Source organism: Varanus komodoensis, unplaced genomic scaffold (genome assembly GCF_004798865.1).
Source record: "Varanus komodoensis strain SLA01 unplaced genomic scaffold, ASM479886v1 scaffold3, whole genome shotgun sequence".
Classification (NCBI taxonomy): domain Eukaryota; kingdom Metazoa; phylum Chordata; class Lepidosauria; order Squamata; family Varanidae; genus Varanus; species Varanus komodoensis.
Window position 1 is genome coordinate 31,804,532 of NW_025335761.1, and position 17,046 is coordinate 31,821,577.

The 17,046-nt window shown below is 39.9% G+C and overlaps 1 protein-coding gene across 1 annotated transcript; it reads left to right on the forward strand.

Annotated features, from left to right (window-relative positions):
• The first annotated feature begins 1,380 nt into the window (after positions 1 to 1,380).
• FAM177A1 (family with sequence similarity 177 member A1) lies at positions 1,381 to 16,718 on the forward strand. The gene is made up of 5 exons (XM_044436160.1): positions 1,381 to 1,549; positions 7,299 to 7,478; positions 11,583 to 11,649; positions 13,205 to 13,302; positions 14,190 to 16,718. The coding sequence occupies exons 1-5, from the start codon at positions 1,466 to 1,468 to the stop codon at positions 14,400 to 14,402; spliced, it is 642 nt and encodes a 213-aa protein (XP_044292095.1). The 5' UTR covers positions 1,381 to 1,465; the 3' UTR covers positions 14,403 to 16,718.
• The last annotated feature ends 328 nt before the right edge of the window (positions 16,719 to 17,046 follow it).

Below are 17,046 nucleotides of genomic sequence, written 5' to 3' on the forward strand. Positions count from 1 at the left end.
ATTATATACATTCCTTCCTCCCCCCCCCCCCCCCGCCGACCCCCCTACCCCACCCTCAGCACTGCCCCCACTTCACCATTGGCTGGTTACTATCTGGTGAACAGTCTTCTTGTATGGCCTCTTCCCCAAACAGGGGCCTTAATCGAACCGCCAATTGTTCCACCCTTGCTGCCTTATCTTATCTTATCTTATCTTATCTTGTTTTCCTGTTTCTGTTCCTTCTTTCAGCAGGATGGGTGCCTGTACATTTAGTAGCAAATGGCGTCTTACTATGGAATGTCTGTGCTTCTGCTAGTTTTAAAAAGATACTATTCTTACTCTGTTTCTTACGATACTTAATACAACCACACACTGACCAGTGTTTTACAGTCACTGTAGTCATTGCAGTGGCATGTTTAAGCTATGGTGCATCCCAAGTGCAATTTGAATAATTGCCATTTAGGTATGGTCTGTCATGTCTGAAACTGGGCAGCATGGATTATTAGAACAGCTGTTAAGTAACCCATGGACTATTGCTGGGTTATTTGAAGGTTGCTTCTTGTTCCAACAAGCCATGCCACATGGGTCTGGACAATGACAGGCTGTGCTTGGATTATTCAACTTTCTTCTGGCAGATGCCGCCCTTCTTGTTTAAACTGCAGGGACTGTTGGAACCAACAAGTGGTCTTAATAAATGTTTACACCTGTCAATCCACTGCACAGTTCTAATGGTGCTTGACCAACAGTAAAGCTCAGAGGGGACAGAGTAGTTTGATCGGAGCGGCAGTTGACATTACTGAGATGCTACGAAGTTTTTTATTTTTCATCTTTGAGTTTGTTTTTAAATCTGCAGTCTTTGTTTCCCCTTAAAGAACGCTGGGAATCGTAGTTTGCGGTGTTTTCCTTGCCGCTTCCTCACTCCGCTGGCCGAACTACCGGTACCAGCGTTAAGAAGAAAGAATATAATAAACCTATTCTGCAGATGTGTCATGCAGATTGTAATAAGGTGTTTCCCCAAACAACAAGAGTCTTGTGACCCTATAAGTGCGCTCAAGTCTACCAGGATAAATTTCAAGGTAACAGAAAAATCTCGGTGGTTTTTGGTACAAATAGACTAGCACGGCTACCTTCCGGAAAATGTTTTTTCCAGTCTTTGCACAAACCCTAAATGTGTGCCGGGAACGGAAGCGGGCGCTCCGCGTGCTCGGTCATGCGCCTCCGATTCGCACCAAGCCCCGGCTAGTTAGCACGTGCTCTTCGTGTGGGGCAGGCAAGAGAAGGCTGTGAGTTTCCATTCTGCGCCGCTAGGGGACGCCCTGAGCAGCCTCCGCTTAGTAACCTAGCAACCGCCGGGGCGGGGTGTGACCGGTAGGCCGGGCTCCGTTCCGATGAGCTCACTCCCCTGGGCCTCCGCCCGGGAGGAGGGTCTGAGCGGGCCTGGTGGGACTGGCGCGGCTGCTTTTCGCTCAGGTTGGGCCGGGCGAGTATGGAGCAGGGGCTTTCCGCCATAACTCTTTACTGCGCTCCAGCCGCTGTCGCCGTCACCGCCTGCGCTATGGACCAAGAGCAGGTGAGCCGCCGCCCTCCCCTCGGATCGTGTCCACGCGCGGACGGGCCCGTCGGGCTTCTCCGTGTGGGCGAGAAGCGCACCTGGAGGCCTTTTCTTGGCCACCTGTCCCTTGCTGTGTCGCGGTCACCCTCCTGTCAAGAGATGGTGGAGGGTAAGGGTACCCTTGCCAGTGAGGGGGCGATGGGCGAGGGCTTTTCTTTGTGCTCTGCGCCTTTCTTTGCTGGTCAAACAGCCGATCATGCTGGTGTAGGCTTACCTCAGGAATAGCTTCCCTGAACAGGAGGTAAGCGTAGATGAATCAGTGACCTCGGCAGCGTGTGTGCAAACCTTCCCCAGCCCGGTATCCGCCAGATATATCGAATTATGACAGCCATAACTCCAAATCAGCTAAGTTGGCAGGGCAGTTATGAGAATTGTAGTCCGGTATATCTGGAGGACACAAGCATGAGGGCAGCTGGCTTATGTTGATGCATTTCCACCCTGTGATGGGCTTGAGGTCCTCGTGGACTGTTGGACAGTGTAGGTTGAAGACTCCTGGGCAAGTGAGCTTAAGGCAGCTTAATCGCTTATTAAGACAACTCCTAACATACATTTGCCCAGATGCTTGTACTCAGAATCTGGGCCATGAAGTATCTTCTTTACCCAGCGTCTTTTGCATGCTATTCCTGCAACCATCCTCTACCAGTTCCAGTCAGTAGTACAAGAACATTTCTTGTAGCCCTAGTTAGGCCAGCTAAGCCTAAATTGACTAACTTCTGATTTCTGGTTGGGGGAACCGTAGTAGTGTGCTCACTTGATTTTAAAAAAATTATTGCAGGGATTTATACTCATTTATTACAGGTAGTCTGCATTCCAAGGTGGCTTACAACTAACACAAAAACTTAATAAAGAAAACCACATTATTGACAACAAGTCATTAAGAGCCTTCCCACAAGACATCTAGTGGGAAATGGCTCTCTGGGTGGGGGAGAGTAGAGTAGCAGGAGGCACCCAGTGTTATCTTCACCTCCTCTCCATTTTTCTGCCTCTGTTACGGATTTTTTCCCACAAGGCAGTCATAGTAGATTGCCCCATGTGGGAGAGAAGATTATTATTTTGGCTGTGTAGTTGTTTCAATAAGACAATTCATCTTTCTTACACCTTTATTGGAACACAGCAGGTAATTCCATGTTGGTTTATGTGTTTTCTGGAGGACTGGCATGTCTTTTCAGGGTGCTGACTGGATACAGATGATTCTCAGCAGTTGGAGCATGAGAGGTTTTTAGAAACATAGCATGGTCATTTCAAAATATTTCAGCAATTAAATACTTTTTAACCCACAAGGATGTCTTTATTTTATGCTGCCGAAACCAGGAAGACAGTTGTATGGATTTCTCCAACAAAACAGCTAGACCTGCTTTTTTAAAGAAAGCACAACCTTAAAAATGGTACTGAATGTATCTTCTGTACCTCTTGGAGGCTGGCGATACAGTTCAGCCTGAGTTTTCACAAACTGAGGGTGGAATACTTTCTTGCAAAGTCTTAAGAGCTGGAAATTTTAGTAGTGATCATGAAAGTTGTACATGTCATCACTTTGCATTACTTAAATTTATAGTAGCCCCAGTTTATCACTAAATAGGACTAAATTCACACGTACTATTTAATTATTATGCATATCATCTTCACTTCTATTTCAATATTGCATTTACACTTCACATGTATACCTACTGTTCTGATTTCTTCTCACTCGTTCTGTAAGTAGATATCCATTACAAATCAGTCTGTTCAATATTAAATGAAGACAGGTTTTGACTTTCAGCTAATTGTGAAAACTTGGCAAAGGTATTGGCATACATTTGCCTTACTTGTACAGGATGGCCTTTTAAAAGGACTTCTAAAATAACACACTTACACCATTCACAATATTTGAAATTCTTGTATGAAGGTGGCTTGCTGGGTGAAAGACACAGCAATCAGCTGTGGTGAGGAAGAAGTCCAAGAAGCAAAGCTGCACAGATGCTAGAGGGTAAATTGAATGTATAGGTGAAAGAATGCAACAGAACTGAGTAGAACAAAGCGCTCTCTCTGTGATGAGAAAAGTATATTTCTCAATTCTTGGACCAAGTAAGTCTCTTGGAATTTATCTGCCTGAAAATTTGCTGACAAACTGTTGAGGCCTTGCTTGGACAATATAGAGAAGGATGGAGTTCCATACTGGAGAATCCATGTGGTTGAATAATGTTCTCCAAGCACCACCTTCTGAGGATGATGGCCTTCCAAATAGGAGTGGAACCACTGCATCACTGTACAAAGGTGCTGTGAGATCAAGAGGTATCAACAGGGTCATACTTTCTGTTTCTTTCCTGCATAGATCATCATACAGGGCAGCCAAGGCAGTTTCCATGCCAAAACCAGGCTTGAACCCCAACTGAAGTGGATCTGAATAAGCATTTTTATCCAGGTGTGCCTGTAGTTGGCTGGTAAACAGCTGCTCAGGAACCTTGCCCAGGAAAAGAATGTTTGCTACCAACCTGAATTTATTAAGATCTTCCAGGCAAGGAAAGATATCTTCAGAAGTGGCTTTACCACTGCCTCTTTCAAGAGGCATGAAACCACTCCCTTACAAGGAGGCATTAATCACCTCCCTGGCCCAGCTGGTTGTTCCTTGCTTACCAGCTTTTCTAAGCCATTAGGGGCAAGGATCCAGTACAGAGGTGGTTGCATGAACCTGGCAAGCACCTTATTTAACTATTTAAAGTTTTTATATACCGTCCTATACTAAAGACGGCTTACAAAAAACAAAGCAACCATATACAACAAACAGCACCTTGTCACCATCCTAAAACCCATCCAGTACACTGAATCATGCTGTGCTCTGACTGGCTCAATAAATTCCACTGCTTTAACTCATGTGTCTAAGCCCTGACAAATGTAAGACATTTTTTTCCTGGATGACCTTGGGTCAGGCATGTAATAGACCCCAGACAATCCTAATAAATGGGCAACAAGTGAAACTTGTACCCACAGGAGCATTCCTCTATTTGCATTGAAGCTATTTCCTATTTTGTTTAATTTCTCCTAGTTCCAGAAATACCACAGAGCTGTATGAGAAGGTACAACAGAGAAGGCACTTAGTAGCAATTATGTCAACCACCTGGGTGTCATGCATGCATGACACTGGGTCATTTCTGTGTTCCACAGGTTCACTGGAACTTAAACAGGGATGCCAGCCATATCAGCCAGGAACCCCTCCAGAACCCTCTGGAAACTGTCTGGATCCATTGGCCTTCAGGGGTGGAGCATCGTAATAGGTCTTTCACTCTTACAGAAGGGAAAAGCTGCTATCAGTCTAAATCTCAGCAAGCAGTGATCTGACCATGGCAAAATGGCCACGTCAAAGTCCCCTACTCTCAGAGTGCCATTCTCATATTCATCTGAAAAGACCAAATAAAGGGTACGCCCTGCTACATTGTTTGGCTAATGACATTCAGGGACATGTCCTGCAATCGCAGTGGAGGCCATGAAATCCTGAGCTGTCCACATACGATGTCTTCATGAATGTTGAAAACAATGGCCTACAGACTGGAAACATTCACTATACATTGTAGTCCCCAAGAATGGAGATCCAAAAGTGCAGCAACTTTAATACCATTGTATTCATTTTCTGCGCAAGCAAAATGATGCTCATGGTGTTCCAATACAGAAATGCCTTATCTGTAAGCTGGATTCTGAAAAGTACTAGGCAGTTGAGATTATGTTGCAAATAAATGTTGACTACTGGAGTGCATCAAAGCATTTCAGAAGATCAGTCTATGCTTTATGGATACAGCAAAGCCTTTGACTGTGTGGATCATGAGAAGCTATGGATGGTCTTGAAAGAAATGGGTGTGCCTCAGCACTTGATTGTCCTGATGCATAACATGTATCATGTACAAGTAGCTTCTATTGGACAAAAAGGCTTCCAATGGGCAAAGGCATCAGACAAGATTCTGTTTTTTCTCCCTATTTATTCAGCCTGTACACAGAACATATTATAAGGAAATCTGTATTAGGATCAGAGGAAGGAGTTAAAATGAGCAGAAGACACATCAATAATCACACATCAATAATCAAAGATACATAGATGATACCATTTGCTATCATGCTTGGACAAGTCATGAGAAGGAAGACTCCCTGGAGAAAACAATCATGCTAGGGAAAGTCAAAGACAGAAGAAGAAAAGGAAGATCAAATAAAAGATGGATTGACTCCTTAACAGAAGCCACGTCCTTGAATTTAGAATGACTAAGCAGGGATGTCATAGGATATTTTGGAGGGCTTTCATTCATAGGGTTACCATTGGTCAAAGACAACTTGATGACCAATAACAACAACAAGGCAAGGAATAGGATCAGGAATATGAAAAGCGTTTGTTCTCTTACTGAACTGTGTTTCAGGAGATTTATGAGTTCCCTCCTTTTCATTTGTTTCTTTGCATCTAGTTAGTTTATTTTTGATCAAAATGGTTGTTGAGAGTTAAATCTAATTTGAGTGCCTCCAATTTTTTAATAATAAAATTTAATTATAACAGATATTGGTAATTCATCTGTACTCTCTAAAGAAAGGGTTAAATGGGGGCAGCCCAATTTTATTTGGACAAGGTAACACAGATGAGAGCACAAACTGTAGCCCTCTGCTTCTGAGAAAAATGTTTCCTGACGTTTTCCTATAAAGAAAGATGAGTACTGGTTTGTTGGTTCCTCTAGTTCTCGATGCTGCTTTGTTTTGCTCTCAGTGATCCGGCTTCCATCATACAACTGTTAGCAGGAGCAACTGGTCATGGTTGATTAAGTAGGCTCGGGGGTTTCCTGAAGCTTTGCTGGTGAAACTTTGAGCCTTGCTGTATTTGGGAACCAAAGGCTATGTGACTCCTACTACTGTTTTCTGTTTCCTGGTCATGATAGAAGCTGTCCTGGGTACCAATATTTTCATTGGTAGTAAATGTCATCTTACCCATCTGGGTCTGGTATTACTTTTGCAGAATGTGTTCCCCTTTAAGTGATGGGGCAGTAGTAGTGAATCTGGAAAAGCTCTTCTAGAATCACAGTTTTTTGCTTATTTAATAACTTTTTTTAGTTATGGTGATGAAGACAGACATAATGGGATTATGGTGATAGTGATGTCTCCCTGAACTTGCAAGGGAACTGAATGCACTGTGACCGAAAGTCGGTCAAATTGTATTAGTTGAAAGTATTAAAAGTTGTAGTTCTTCTTAGCATGTGTGAAAGAAGAAAAGTATAATTTTGTTTAAAATGATATTATGTACTTAAATTATGCAAAATGTTTTCTGTTTGCTGGTTCTTATAACCTCTTAGTCCAAATCTCAGCATAGGTATTATTGGGTGGCTTTGAGCAAGTTGTTTGTGTCTCAACCTTACTTCTAGATGAAAATTCAAAAGTATTGTTGGGGATAGATGAACAAACTTTGAAAACTAAAAGTGCTCTACATATAATTAATTTCAGATGAATATTTAACAATAAGTGACAGTGTTGAAGTCCCTGTGGAGCTGGAATATTCTTTCAGGAGATTTAAATTAGCTGTAAGAAATAAAAATGCACTATTTAGATGACTGCTGCCTCTGCCTCGAAGCTGTGGTGATGAAATAGACCAGTTGTAAAACTTAAGGAAAAATATTTATAGTGGTCTGATAATTTTGGACTTATTGGGGAACTATTTCTTCTTTATGTTATGGGTACATTTGCACCTGAATTTTTTTCTCTTCAATTGCAGCTGCATGCAAATGGTGATAGAGGCTTTGAGAATGTGGAACTTGGTGTCATAGGGAAAAAGAAGAAAATTCCAAGGAGGGTCATTCACTTTGCAAGTGGTGAAACCATGGAGGAATTCAGCACAGATGAAGAGGAAGATGAGCAGCAGGAGAAGAAAGACCTCTTGCCTTCTGTTGATCCAGTAGGTTTGTTTCTGAAGTTCATTTGCTTCATATGATTAGCTAACATCTTATATGTGACCATTTTTTCAATTTCCAGAAATAAAAATATGTTTTGTTCTGTTTTAATGAGTTTATATAGAAATTGAAATTACTATTTATATAAGCCATCCTGAGGCCTTTGCGACAGGATGGCATATAAATATTCTAAATAAATAAATGAATTATATTGTTATAAGTTGGGAGATTTTTTTGGAAAGTACAGGGGTACCTTGGCTTACGAACTTAATCCGTTCCACGACTCTGTTTGTGACCCAAATTGGTTGTGACCCAAGTCAAATTTCCCCATAAGGTTCAGTGTAAATAAGGTTAATCCGTTCTGTAACTATTTTTTTTAATCAGAAAAATTGAAACGAAGTGACAAAGAACAACAAAGTAACAAAGTATAGTACAGTGGAGAATACTAACCTAGGTGAGGGGGGATTATTGTTTTGAGGGAGAGTCTCCCTCCATAAGGACATTGGGGAGATCTCTTTCAGGGGTTTCCACTCTTTGTCTCTTAGCTGCAGGGTCAATTTTGGTGAAAAATCTGTCTATAGTCACTTGTTTTTTCCTGCGCTGCATGACCCTCCGGAAAGGAGAGACCATGTTATTGTTCAACAGATTCAACCCTCTGTTTGTTACATTTATGTTGGGGTGGTGCTTCACAAAGAAACCCTGGCATGGGTGCGCTCCTGCAGGAAAGACGGGCGCAAACCTGGCCATTTCCCCCCCCCCCCCCCCAGCACGATTGCAGCCATCTCCCCACCCCTGAGTGGGGAGATGTCCAGGATCGCAGTTGCGTTCATGCAGGGAAGACATGCGTGATCACGGTGCGCTCCTGCAGGAAAGACAGGCGCAGCACATCCATGATCACACATGTGTTCCCTGCACGGACGTGACTGTGATCGTGGCCGTCTCCCCACTCGTGGGGGGGAGATGACTGCGATCTTGGTTGCCACCCAAAGCAGAGTTCGTGACCCAAGTCAAAATTTTCATGAAATTTTTGTTCGTGACCCAAGGCATTTGTGAGCCAAGGTACCACTGTAAATCCAGTGTTGTACAACTGTTATTAGGAAAATAACAGTTGTTTCAGCCACAAAACATTCTACTATCTTTAATAAGGGGATAGTTCCCACATAATTGATATGGCTGTTTTAAAGATACTGAGATAATGAGCACAAGTAGACCACCATTTACACAATGCAGCTTTCTCCTTTGGGTACCACCAGAAAACTGAGTGACAAGAGTCTCTCTGGAATAATGTGGTGATGAGAAAGCAATGGCAGCTTGGTAGGAGTACTCTATGCAAGATTCAGGATCCAAACTAGTGTACTTATATAGAGAATGGATAAATTTACCTTATATTGTGAGGACTGTTAAACATTTTGGTTGGTCTATATTACATTCTGATTATGTTTTAAACTAACTGTATTTACTGAATTGATAAAATTTCAGTAGTATTGATGTAGGTGGCTATATTGCCAAGCTGATTCTAGTGACTCTGGAAAAGCATACAAAGCATACTTGGGGCTGAAGGGAAAATTGGAAAAAACTGCTGCACCACCCCTTCTTTTAGAGGAAAGCTTTTGTTGGGTCCTGTTTCCCTCCATCATCAGAGGAGGACCCTTCTGTTAGTGGAAGCGGCAAGTCTAGATCTAACTCTGTCTTGTGTATTCTAAGCAAAGAATTCTACAACCTTATATTCTTCGGGTTCTGCTTAGCTCTCTCAGATGTGAATTAGGAATATTAGGGGAAGGAGACAGTTGTGTCATTTGAATATGGAGTGATCTGATGGCCTCAAACTCAAGTTCTTGCCCCTCCAGCATGACCCTTTTCATCCCCTCTGAAGTTGGTTTGCAAACTAGATAGTTAAAATTGCTGCATGCTGTAGTTGGATGCTTCCACTTGCATATTAGTGTTTCTCAGCCTCCCATTACTTTGTGTCCCATTAACAGTCCTAGTTGAAAGCTTGTGGGAGGATTGGGAGTCTGTTGAGTGTGCTTGAACATGCACACTTAAGATTCTGACCTATCCATTAAGAAAGTGATTGAGACTTGTATGTGAATTAACTTGTGCCTGCTGTTGTAATTATTCATATTTAGTTTTAAATTCTGCTTTTAGATTTTGTAGTGAAAAATTTCAATGTTTAATTGTTCCTTGTATTTTATTCTGTATGTTCTTGTAAATCATTCAGAGAGCTTTGGCTATTGGGTGATATAGACAGTAATTAATAATTAAAATATAAGCACATGTCTGCTTTCAAGAATGAAGAATCAAGATGAATTTATGCATGTCAGAGTCAAAATGTGATTCTGAACTAATGGCTTTCTCAGTATTTAAAAGCTCTGAAACCTCTATTTTAAGGGGGTTATTGCTTTAGTGTCAGTTGGAGAAGTGCAGTTCATTGTCCTTGTATTGTAGCTGTTTGTTTGCTGGTGATAAAGCTTTCTAACAGTGTAAAGTGCTTTGCTTTCAATCTTGTCACATTAATTTCTGTCATTTCTTATTTGCCCTCACCCCTAACATCTCTCTGAGTGCTTTTTTCTGGCTGAACAAGTACAAAAGTGGTGGCCATTTAAGTGATTGACAACTTTGTGTTTAGTTAATGGGCATGGGGTGCTTCTCTACAGAAAGAGCAATCACATGTGCTTTATGTAGGCAGGAAACTTCCTTCTGCCAACCTCACATGGTCTGTTTCTTGGCTTCCTCAGCACACGTTTCTGCAGGACAGCTAAACATGAAAGTGCTTGAGGTGCAGTCTATTCATGTGCAGCCAAAAGCAGTCTTCATGCTTGTAGATACAGAAACCTGAAAAAAATATGTGAAACAGCTTAAAAGTGGAGATGGTAACAGAATGTGTTTGATAGTAAAATGTAGGCAAAATAAGACATGCACAGAAATACTTGCATTACTATGTTTTCAGGTTATTTAGATAAGCACAGATGTTTCAGTGCTATTTCTCATCAAGAAGTTAGGTATCTACAAGTCGCTTTCATTGTAACCATATGATTTCACAACTGTAAAATGATGTGATGTTCACTATTAATATGTGTTTTCTTAATAAGGACAGAGGGTTGGATCCAAAATTAGTCATGTGCTGTAACAGAGCCAGCAGAAACAGACTTCTCTGCTCTCTTCTCTCTCTGGCAGCCCCTATGGTAGCCCCTTCCCAGGCACACAGAAAGGTGGAGGACTGGGGCAGGGAGCTGGAGGGAAAGGGGATTCCCAAAAATTAAGTGGAGGCACCTTCTAGTAGCCCTGTCCAGTCTAGGACCAACAGATCTGGCTAACTATTCTCAAAAAAGTTTTGCTTAAAAACTGGTGGTCTACTGTCTCTCATTTTGGCAAATTGTGTGTGTATATGCATATACTTAATTATATAACTTAATAAAGCTATATATATATACCTTGTGATTCTTCCTAACATACACTCCTCTAAATGTCACAATACCAGCATTTGAAAGCCATTCCATACGGATCAATAGACATATCTGCCATACAAAATGTATAGCTACAGTATATGTGAATGTAAACATTCACTCATTTATCACATTTATTTATTTATATTTAAAACTTTTCTATACCATCCCATACTTAAAAGTCTTGGGACAGTTTACAGCAAATTAGTAAAAGAGAGAGAGAGAGAGAAAGAAGAATAACAACAATAACAATAGCCCAGCATCCAATGTTAAAATATAAACCCACCACTAAAACAAATTAACAATTAAAATACTGAAGATTCTGTCCTACCCAGTAACTGAAGCTCTCTGAAATGATAGACGAAGAACATAAATGCTTCCAACACAAAGAATTAGTTGAAGAAGGCTCAAAAATTTCATTCTTGTGGTCGCTTGAGAGTATTTGTAGGAGGGAGTTATTTCTTTATGTAAGCTGTACAAAACAGCAGTGTGTGCGACATGCTCTGAAGGCAAAAGGTGCAACAACTTTGCAGAAGCAAAGCAGAGCTGGATCTGATGTGTGTCTGGACAGGCTACCTAAAAATCCCGTTTTATTATAAGAGGAAGAAACGCAAGATATAAATGAAATAAATTCGTGGCATAAACTCACCACTTTCTTTGTTGTAGGCAACACTTACTTGGGGGCCTTATTTGTGGTTTCAGATGCTAAGAGTTGCTACATCAACACTATCAGGTATGGGTTTATTTAGTTATGTTTTTATAAACTAAGCTAGTAATAACCCTTGTAACAAACATTTGTTGTAAAGAAATGTAAACTGATGTGAGACCAAGTGCAGATATTAGTTTCTTGCATAATTAGGAAAGTGAAAAAGTGTCACTATGATTGCTTGTGTGACACATTATTTCCATTTTTGCTGATTTCTCCCATACTTTGGATAGACAAGGGTTCAGGTACATTCTAAAACAAGTTAAACAGAATAGCCTTTCTAAAGTAGTTGAGAAACCTGTTTCAAGGGAGCCTAGGCAGACTTCTCTCTAGGTCTCTCTTAGGTCAGGGTGGATAAAAGTCCATGATTAAAAAATGGATTTTAAAAATTTAAATCAGATTGGAATGTTTAAATAAAACACCTGTAAAAGTGTAGAGGTGCCTGTAAAGTGCTATCATGTCACCTTGTCATCTTGCCTGAACAGGCCTAGTTCTTTCAGCCTCTCATCCTAAGCCTTATTTTCCAGGCTCTGTATCATCTTTGTTGGCCCCCTCTGAGCCCTCTCCAGATTATCAGCATCCTTTTTAAACCTGTGTGCTCAAAATGGAATGTTGTATTCCAGGTGAGGTATGACTAATGCAGAGTAGAGGGGAATGAGTACCTCTCTTTTTCTGGAGGTGATACCTCTATTTATGCATCTCAGAATAATACATGCCTTCTTCAAGGCTGCATAACGCTGCTGGCTCATATTTAGCTTGTTGTCTACAACAACTCCAAGGCCCCTTTCACTCTCTGTACTGTTGAACCAAGTATTCCCCATCTTGTATCAATGCAGGGTTTTTTTTTCTTTTTTTTTTTTTCTTTTCTTTTGCCTAGGTGACAAACTCAGCATTTGTCTTTGTTGTTTTCCACCAAGCATTCAAGCTTGTCTAAGTTTTCCTGGTTTCTTTTTCTATTCTATGATGACTGAATAGAAGAAGATTGTTGGGAGTGGAATAGATCTGGACAAGGATTTAAGTGTGAGGGGGGAGAGACAAGCAGTGAAAATGAAAGTGAAACCTTTTGAGCAGAATACTCCAGAAGTCTTTGGATCTTTTTGTGTTTAGCCTGAGGTTTACCATATTATTTGTTTCCTGGAGAAGAAAACTTATAATGGGAGTAGGCCATAAAAGAGGCCCAGTTTGGGAAAATTTTAATGAAGTTCTTCTACCTATGGGTAAGGCAGGCCTGCATGCAAATTAAATAGAAAACCATGATTTAAATCTAGGCTTGGTGACTAGTGATTTAAATTGTGATCTAAATTGGTTTGATTTAAATCAAATTCACCCTGCTTTAGGTGTAAAAGTCTAAGACTGAATTATTTGATCTTTCAGTTAGTTTTCCTTAGTGTGTGTGGATCACATTTTAATTTTTAAAAGTGGAATTATAATTTTAAAAAAGAAAAACAACCTAGTAGTATTAATACTAATTGTCATGTGTGTGTATATCTAGGTGTTAAATGCTATGAAAAAATGTACAAAGCTAATGATTGCTGTGTCTGCAACATTGATAAACACATATGTCATTTGTTTATTCATTCAGTGTGTGACTTCCTTGGTGAAAAAATTGCCTCTGTTTTGGGAATCAGTACACCAAAATACCAGTATGCTATCGATGAGTACTATAGAATGAAGAAGGAGGTGTGTATCTTTCTGTACCTCTTTAACAAAAACAGCATAGGGATTACTCACATGACTTTTACTAAAAAGCTAACTTCTTAATATGGAATGTTAAGAATCTTACCATAATGCCAGTGCATTCTATACTAGGTTCAGTTGTTTTCATGTTCCTTTAGTTAATTTGTTTAGGACAACTCTTTTATGAAAAGTTTAGACCAGTTCCGAACCTCTAAAAGAAAGCATTAACTTTTTGGTGCTTTCATACTGACTTTATCCTATATTGGAGTGGGCTTTGAGAACATTTCCATGCTGTTTAATTAAATGGATAAACAATACTGTGAAGGACTTCATTGAAACTGAGAAGCCACTGTAGAACCTCTCTTTTTATCAAACACCCAATTTTTAATATTTGTGTTAGCTGTTTTGTAATAGGAAGTTTGATGTAAGCTTTGTGCTGTAGAAGAAACTTTTTATTGATTTTAGTAAATGCACACTTAGCAAGCAATTCCTGATACTGAAAGCCACAGATACTAGGTATCAGTTAAGTGGTGACTGATACTTTGATTGCTGTTTTCCACAAATTGTGGTAGACATGATGAAACATCTTTGAACAGAGTTTTTCATATGTATTTTGATTCTGTAAAAACAATTATTTGAAAACAGTATTTATTACTATTGCAAAAGTGTTTTTGACAAGCATATCAATTACCTCAAATCATTTAACTTTTCTTATGGGGTACATACTTGTAAAAACATGGTGATATTAATCACCTGGGTCAGTAACTTAGACATTTAACTTTCTTGACAGGAATAGATATAGGAGTATGTTAGCATGATCACAAGTCTGATGATGTTAATATAGAGATCTTTTGGTTTTACAATACATGGTTCCCCCCACCCCCACTTAGGAGGAAGAAGAGGAGGAGGAGAACAAGATGTCAGAGGAAGCAGAAAGAAGGTTTCAGGAGCAGCAGAACCAGAGTCAAGAAGGGACTGTTGTTCAGACAGCCCAGCCAGAGGCTACAGCTTGCAGTACATTTGTGAATCTTAACTTTGAAACTGAAGGAGATTGTCTGCCTGTTGTGGAAAGTAAACAAGATATTACTCCAGTGTCTGCTTAGAATGAAGATGTTGTATAACATTTCTTAAATTGTCAGAAGTGTGCAGGTTCCATTATGCATGTTCAGTGCAAAGTAATTTATTTTAAAGTATGGAAAAGGGATCACTATTAATGCCTCTTCAGCCAACATCTGTCTAATAAAGGCTAAGACACTTTGCTTAACCTGTTAGATTATGAAATGCAAATAACTGGGTCCTAAACTGACCTTTCTATGCAGAACAAGTAAAATGTCTTTCCTGAACATCTGGTGCCTTGTTGACAGTTGTGGACTGATACTTGTGCTTCTGTATGGTTTGTTATATATTTATAAGATTACTTATCAAAAATCCTGGTGGACGTTTCTTAAACTAACTGGAACTAACTCACAAGGTATCTTTGTGACTTAGTTTAATTCATTGTCATTATTGCATGGGCATGTCCTTCCCTGCAATTTTACATACGGTGTCAATGTTAATGCCTGTTAGACTAAAATACTTGTCCAAACCTGTCTCTCTACAGTCATGTTAGAAAGTTTCCTAGGTGAAGAAGCCTAATGCACAGACTATTCAGTTAATTGGCCAATCTCTGGCTTTACTGAGTGTGCTGATAGTATTTCAGGATTCAGAAGGCTTGATAATTAATTTTTCTACATGAAGATTTTCTGTATTGAGGATGGTATGCTATTAAGCTTCATGAGAAGTAAATGTTCAGCTAATAGCATTTAACTTGAATGAGTTTTCAGGTTTATCTCCACTATTCTGAGTTTAAAAACAGACTCATGTACAGAAGTACCTGATCTGAAAAGTTTTTTAAAAAGATGTTCAGAAACTGTCTACTGTGAGAATAGGGGAAGGTTTTCTAGCTAGAAATGTCTTCTTCACCCTAATAGAGGGCCATTAAAAATCTACAGTAGTTTCTGTGGTGAACTTTTCTGTAGGACAATCTGAACTAGTTGTCATAAATATCAGTAGCACAAATGTTTGTAGCAGGCCAGGATTCAAAGAACTATGTGCATGTGCCATAAAGGGATGTCCTCAACAAAACTGCCTCCACAAGCACTTTCTGGCTAAAGCTGCTAACTTTAATAGTTCAAAATCCCCCCATCCATGTTGAACCCCTTTCTTAAAAGCTTTTACCTTTGCATAAACTAGCTAAGACATTGAAATAAATTATGTCGTATCAGTCAATTCTGCCATCGTCCACATGGAAAAACTCTTCCAGTACCAGCTAGAAAAACAAAGATACAGAACACGAATACTTTTCTTCAGTGCCCTTATTAGGTTTGTGAATGGAAGGAAAAGTTCAAGTCTCGTCTGGCATTCTAAGTTTTCCATAGTTTTAGAATCTGTTAAAATAGAGATCATCTGAACCTTTTAAATATTAAAGTGTACTTCCATTTTGGATTAGAGAATCATGGTATCAGTTGTAAATGTAAAACATACTGTCAGAATCTCTGTAGAGTATGAAAAGTTCCTAAAGCTTCTCCATTAATATTGAAGCCTTTTGATTTCTCTTGTCTGTAATTCCTGTGAGCCAAAAATGTTTTTGCTATATTGAATGGAGAAGGGCTTATTGTCATGAGGTTCTTCCAATCACTGTGCCTTACCTTTAATATTTCTTTCAGTTATATGCAAATAGTATAAAGTGGGTACTTTTCTTGCAAATGCATTAAATTTCTATATTTAATATAATTTTCAATTCCAGTTGAGTTCAGAGTTGTTATTGTAGGACTAGCAAAGGTTCATTTTGAGCACAGCAGGTGCAGATGTCATTAGAAAGACCCAGTAGTAGTTGCTGGATTTCTGACATTGCCTGGAAGGCCGTTAAGATTTTTCTGAGTCCCAGCTCCAAGCTCCTATAATCTCAAAGCTGGGATGCTGAAGGCCAAGCCCCTCCTTGCAGTCTGATGAAAAGTACTGTGCAAATTGCCCCTCCCTCAGGCACAACTGGGCCTTGAAGCAGGAAAAAGGGGGCAGGTCAGGGCAGGAGAAGAGACTGGGTCTGCAGACATATACCAGTTGGCATCCCAACCTCCTGTTGCTCTCCCTCATGCTAAGTCAAAATGACTGAAGATGGCCATCTACCTAATTTTTCTGATCTTTACATTTTAAGAGGCTGATAAGCATCTGCCAAGTGGGCAATATGCATGCACCCTGAGTTTAATAATATTTATTCCCAGGTAAATGTATACAAGATTGCAGTATTTTCTTCTAGGAACTTACCATTCTTTTAGTATATGTATCCTCACATATTGAGACACTGATGCTGTTTGAAGCCTTGTGTATTTGTGGATTTGCAAAATTAATAAAGAGTTAAAGATGCTGATCTGGAGCATTTACACCAGCCTTCTAAAGCCTGGTTCCAGATGTGTTGGGCTACAGCACTTTTCATCCCTAGCCAGTAAAGCTACTGATGTTGGTAAACACATATGGAGAACATCAGGTTGGAGAAGCCTGATGTAGACAAAAAGTTTGCTTTACATCAGGATTTGCACATGTTGATTTGACAGAATATATCACTGTGGTCCATCTGACAGACATAGCATATTCTTTTCAGAGCTGCTTTGCCCAGTGGTAATTATACATCCCTTTATCTGGTATTTTACCACAAATGGATGATACTGTTTGAGACTGCCTTTCTCTTGCACATAATGAAGGTTTTTGTAT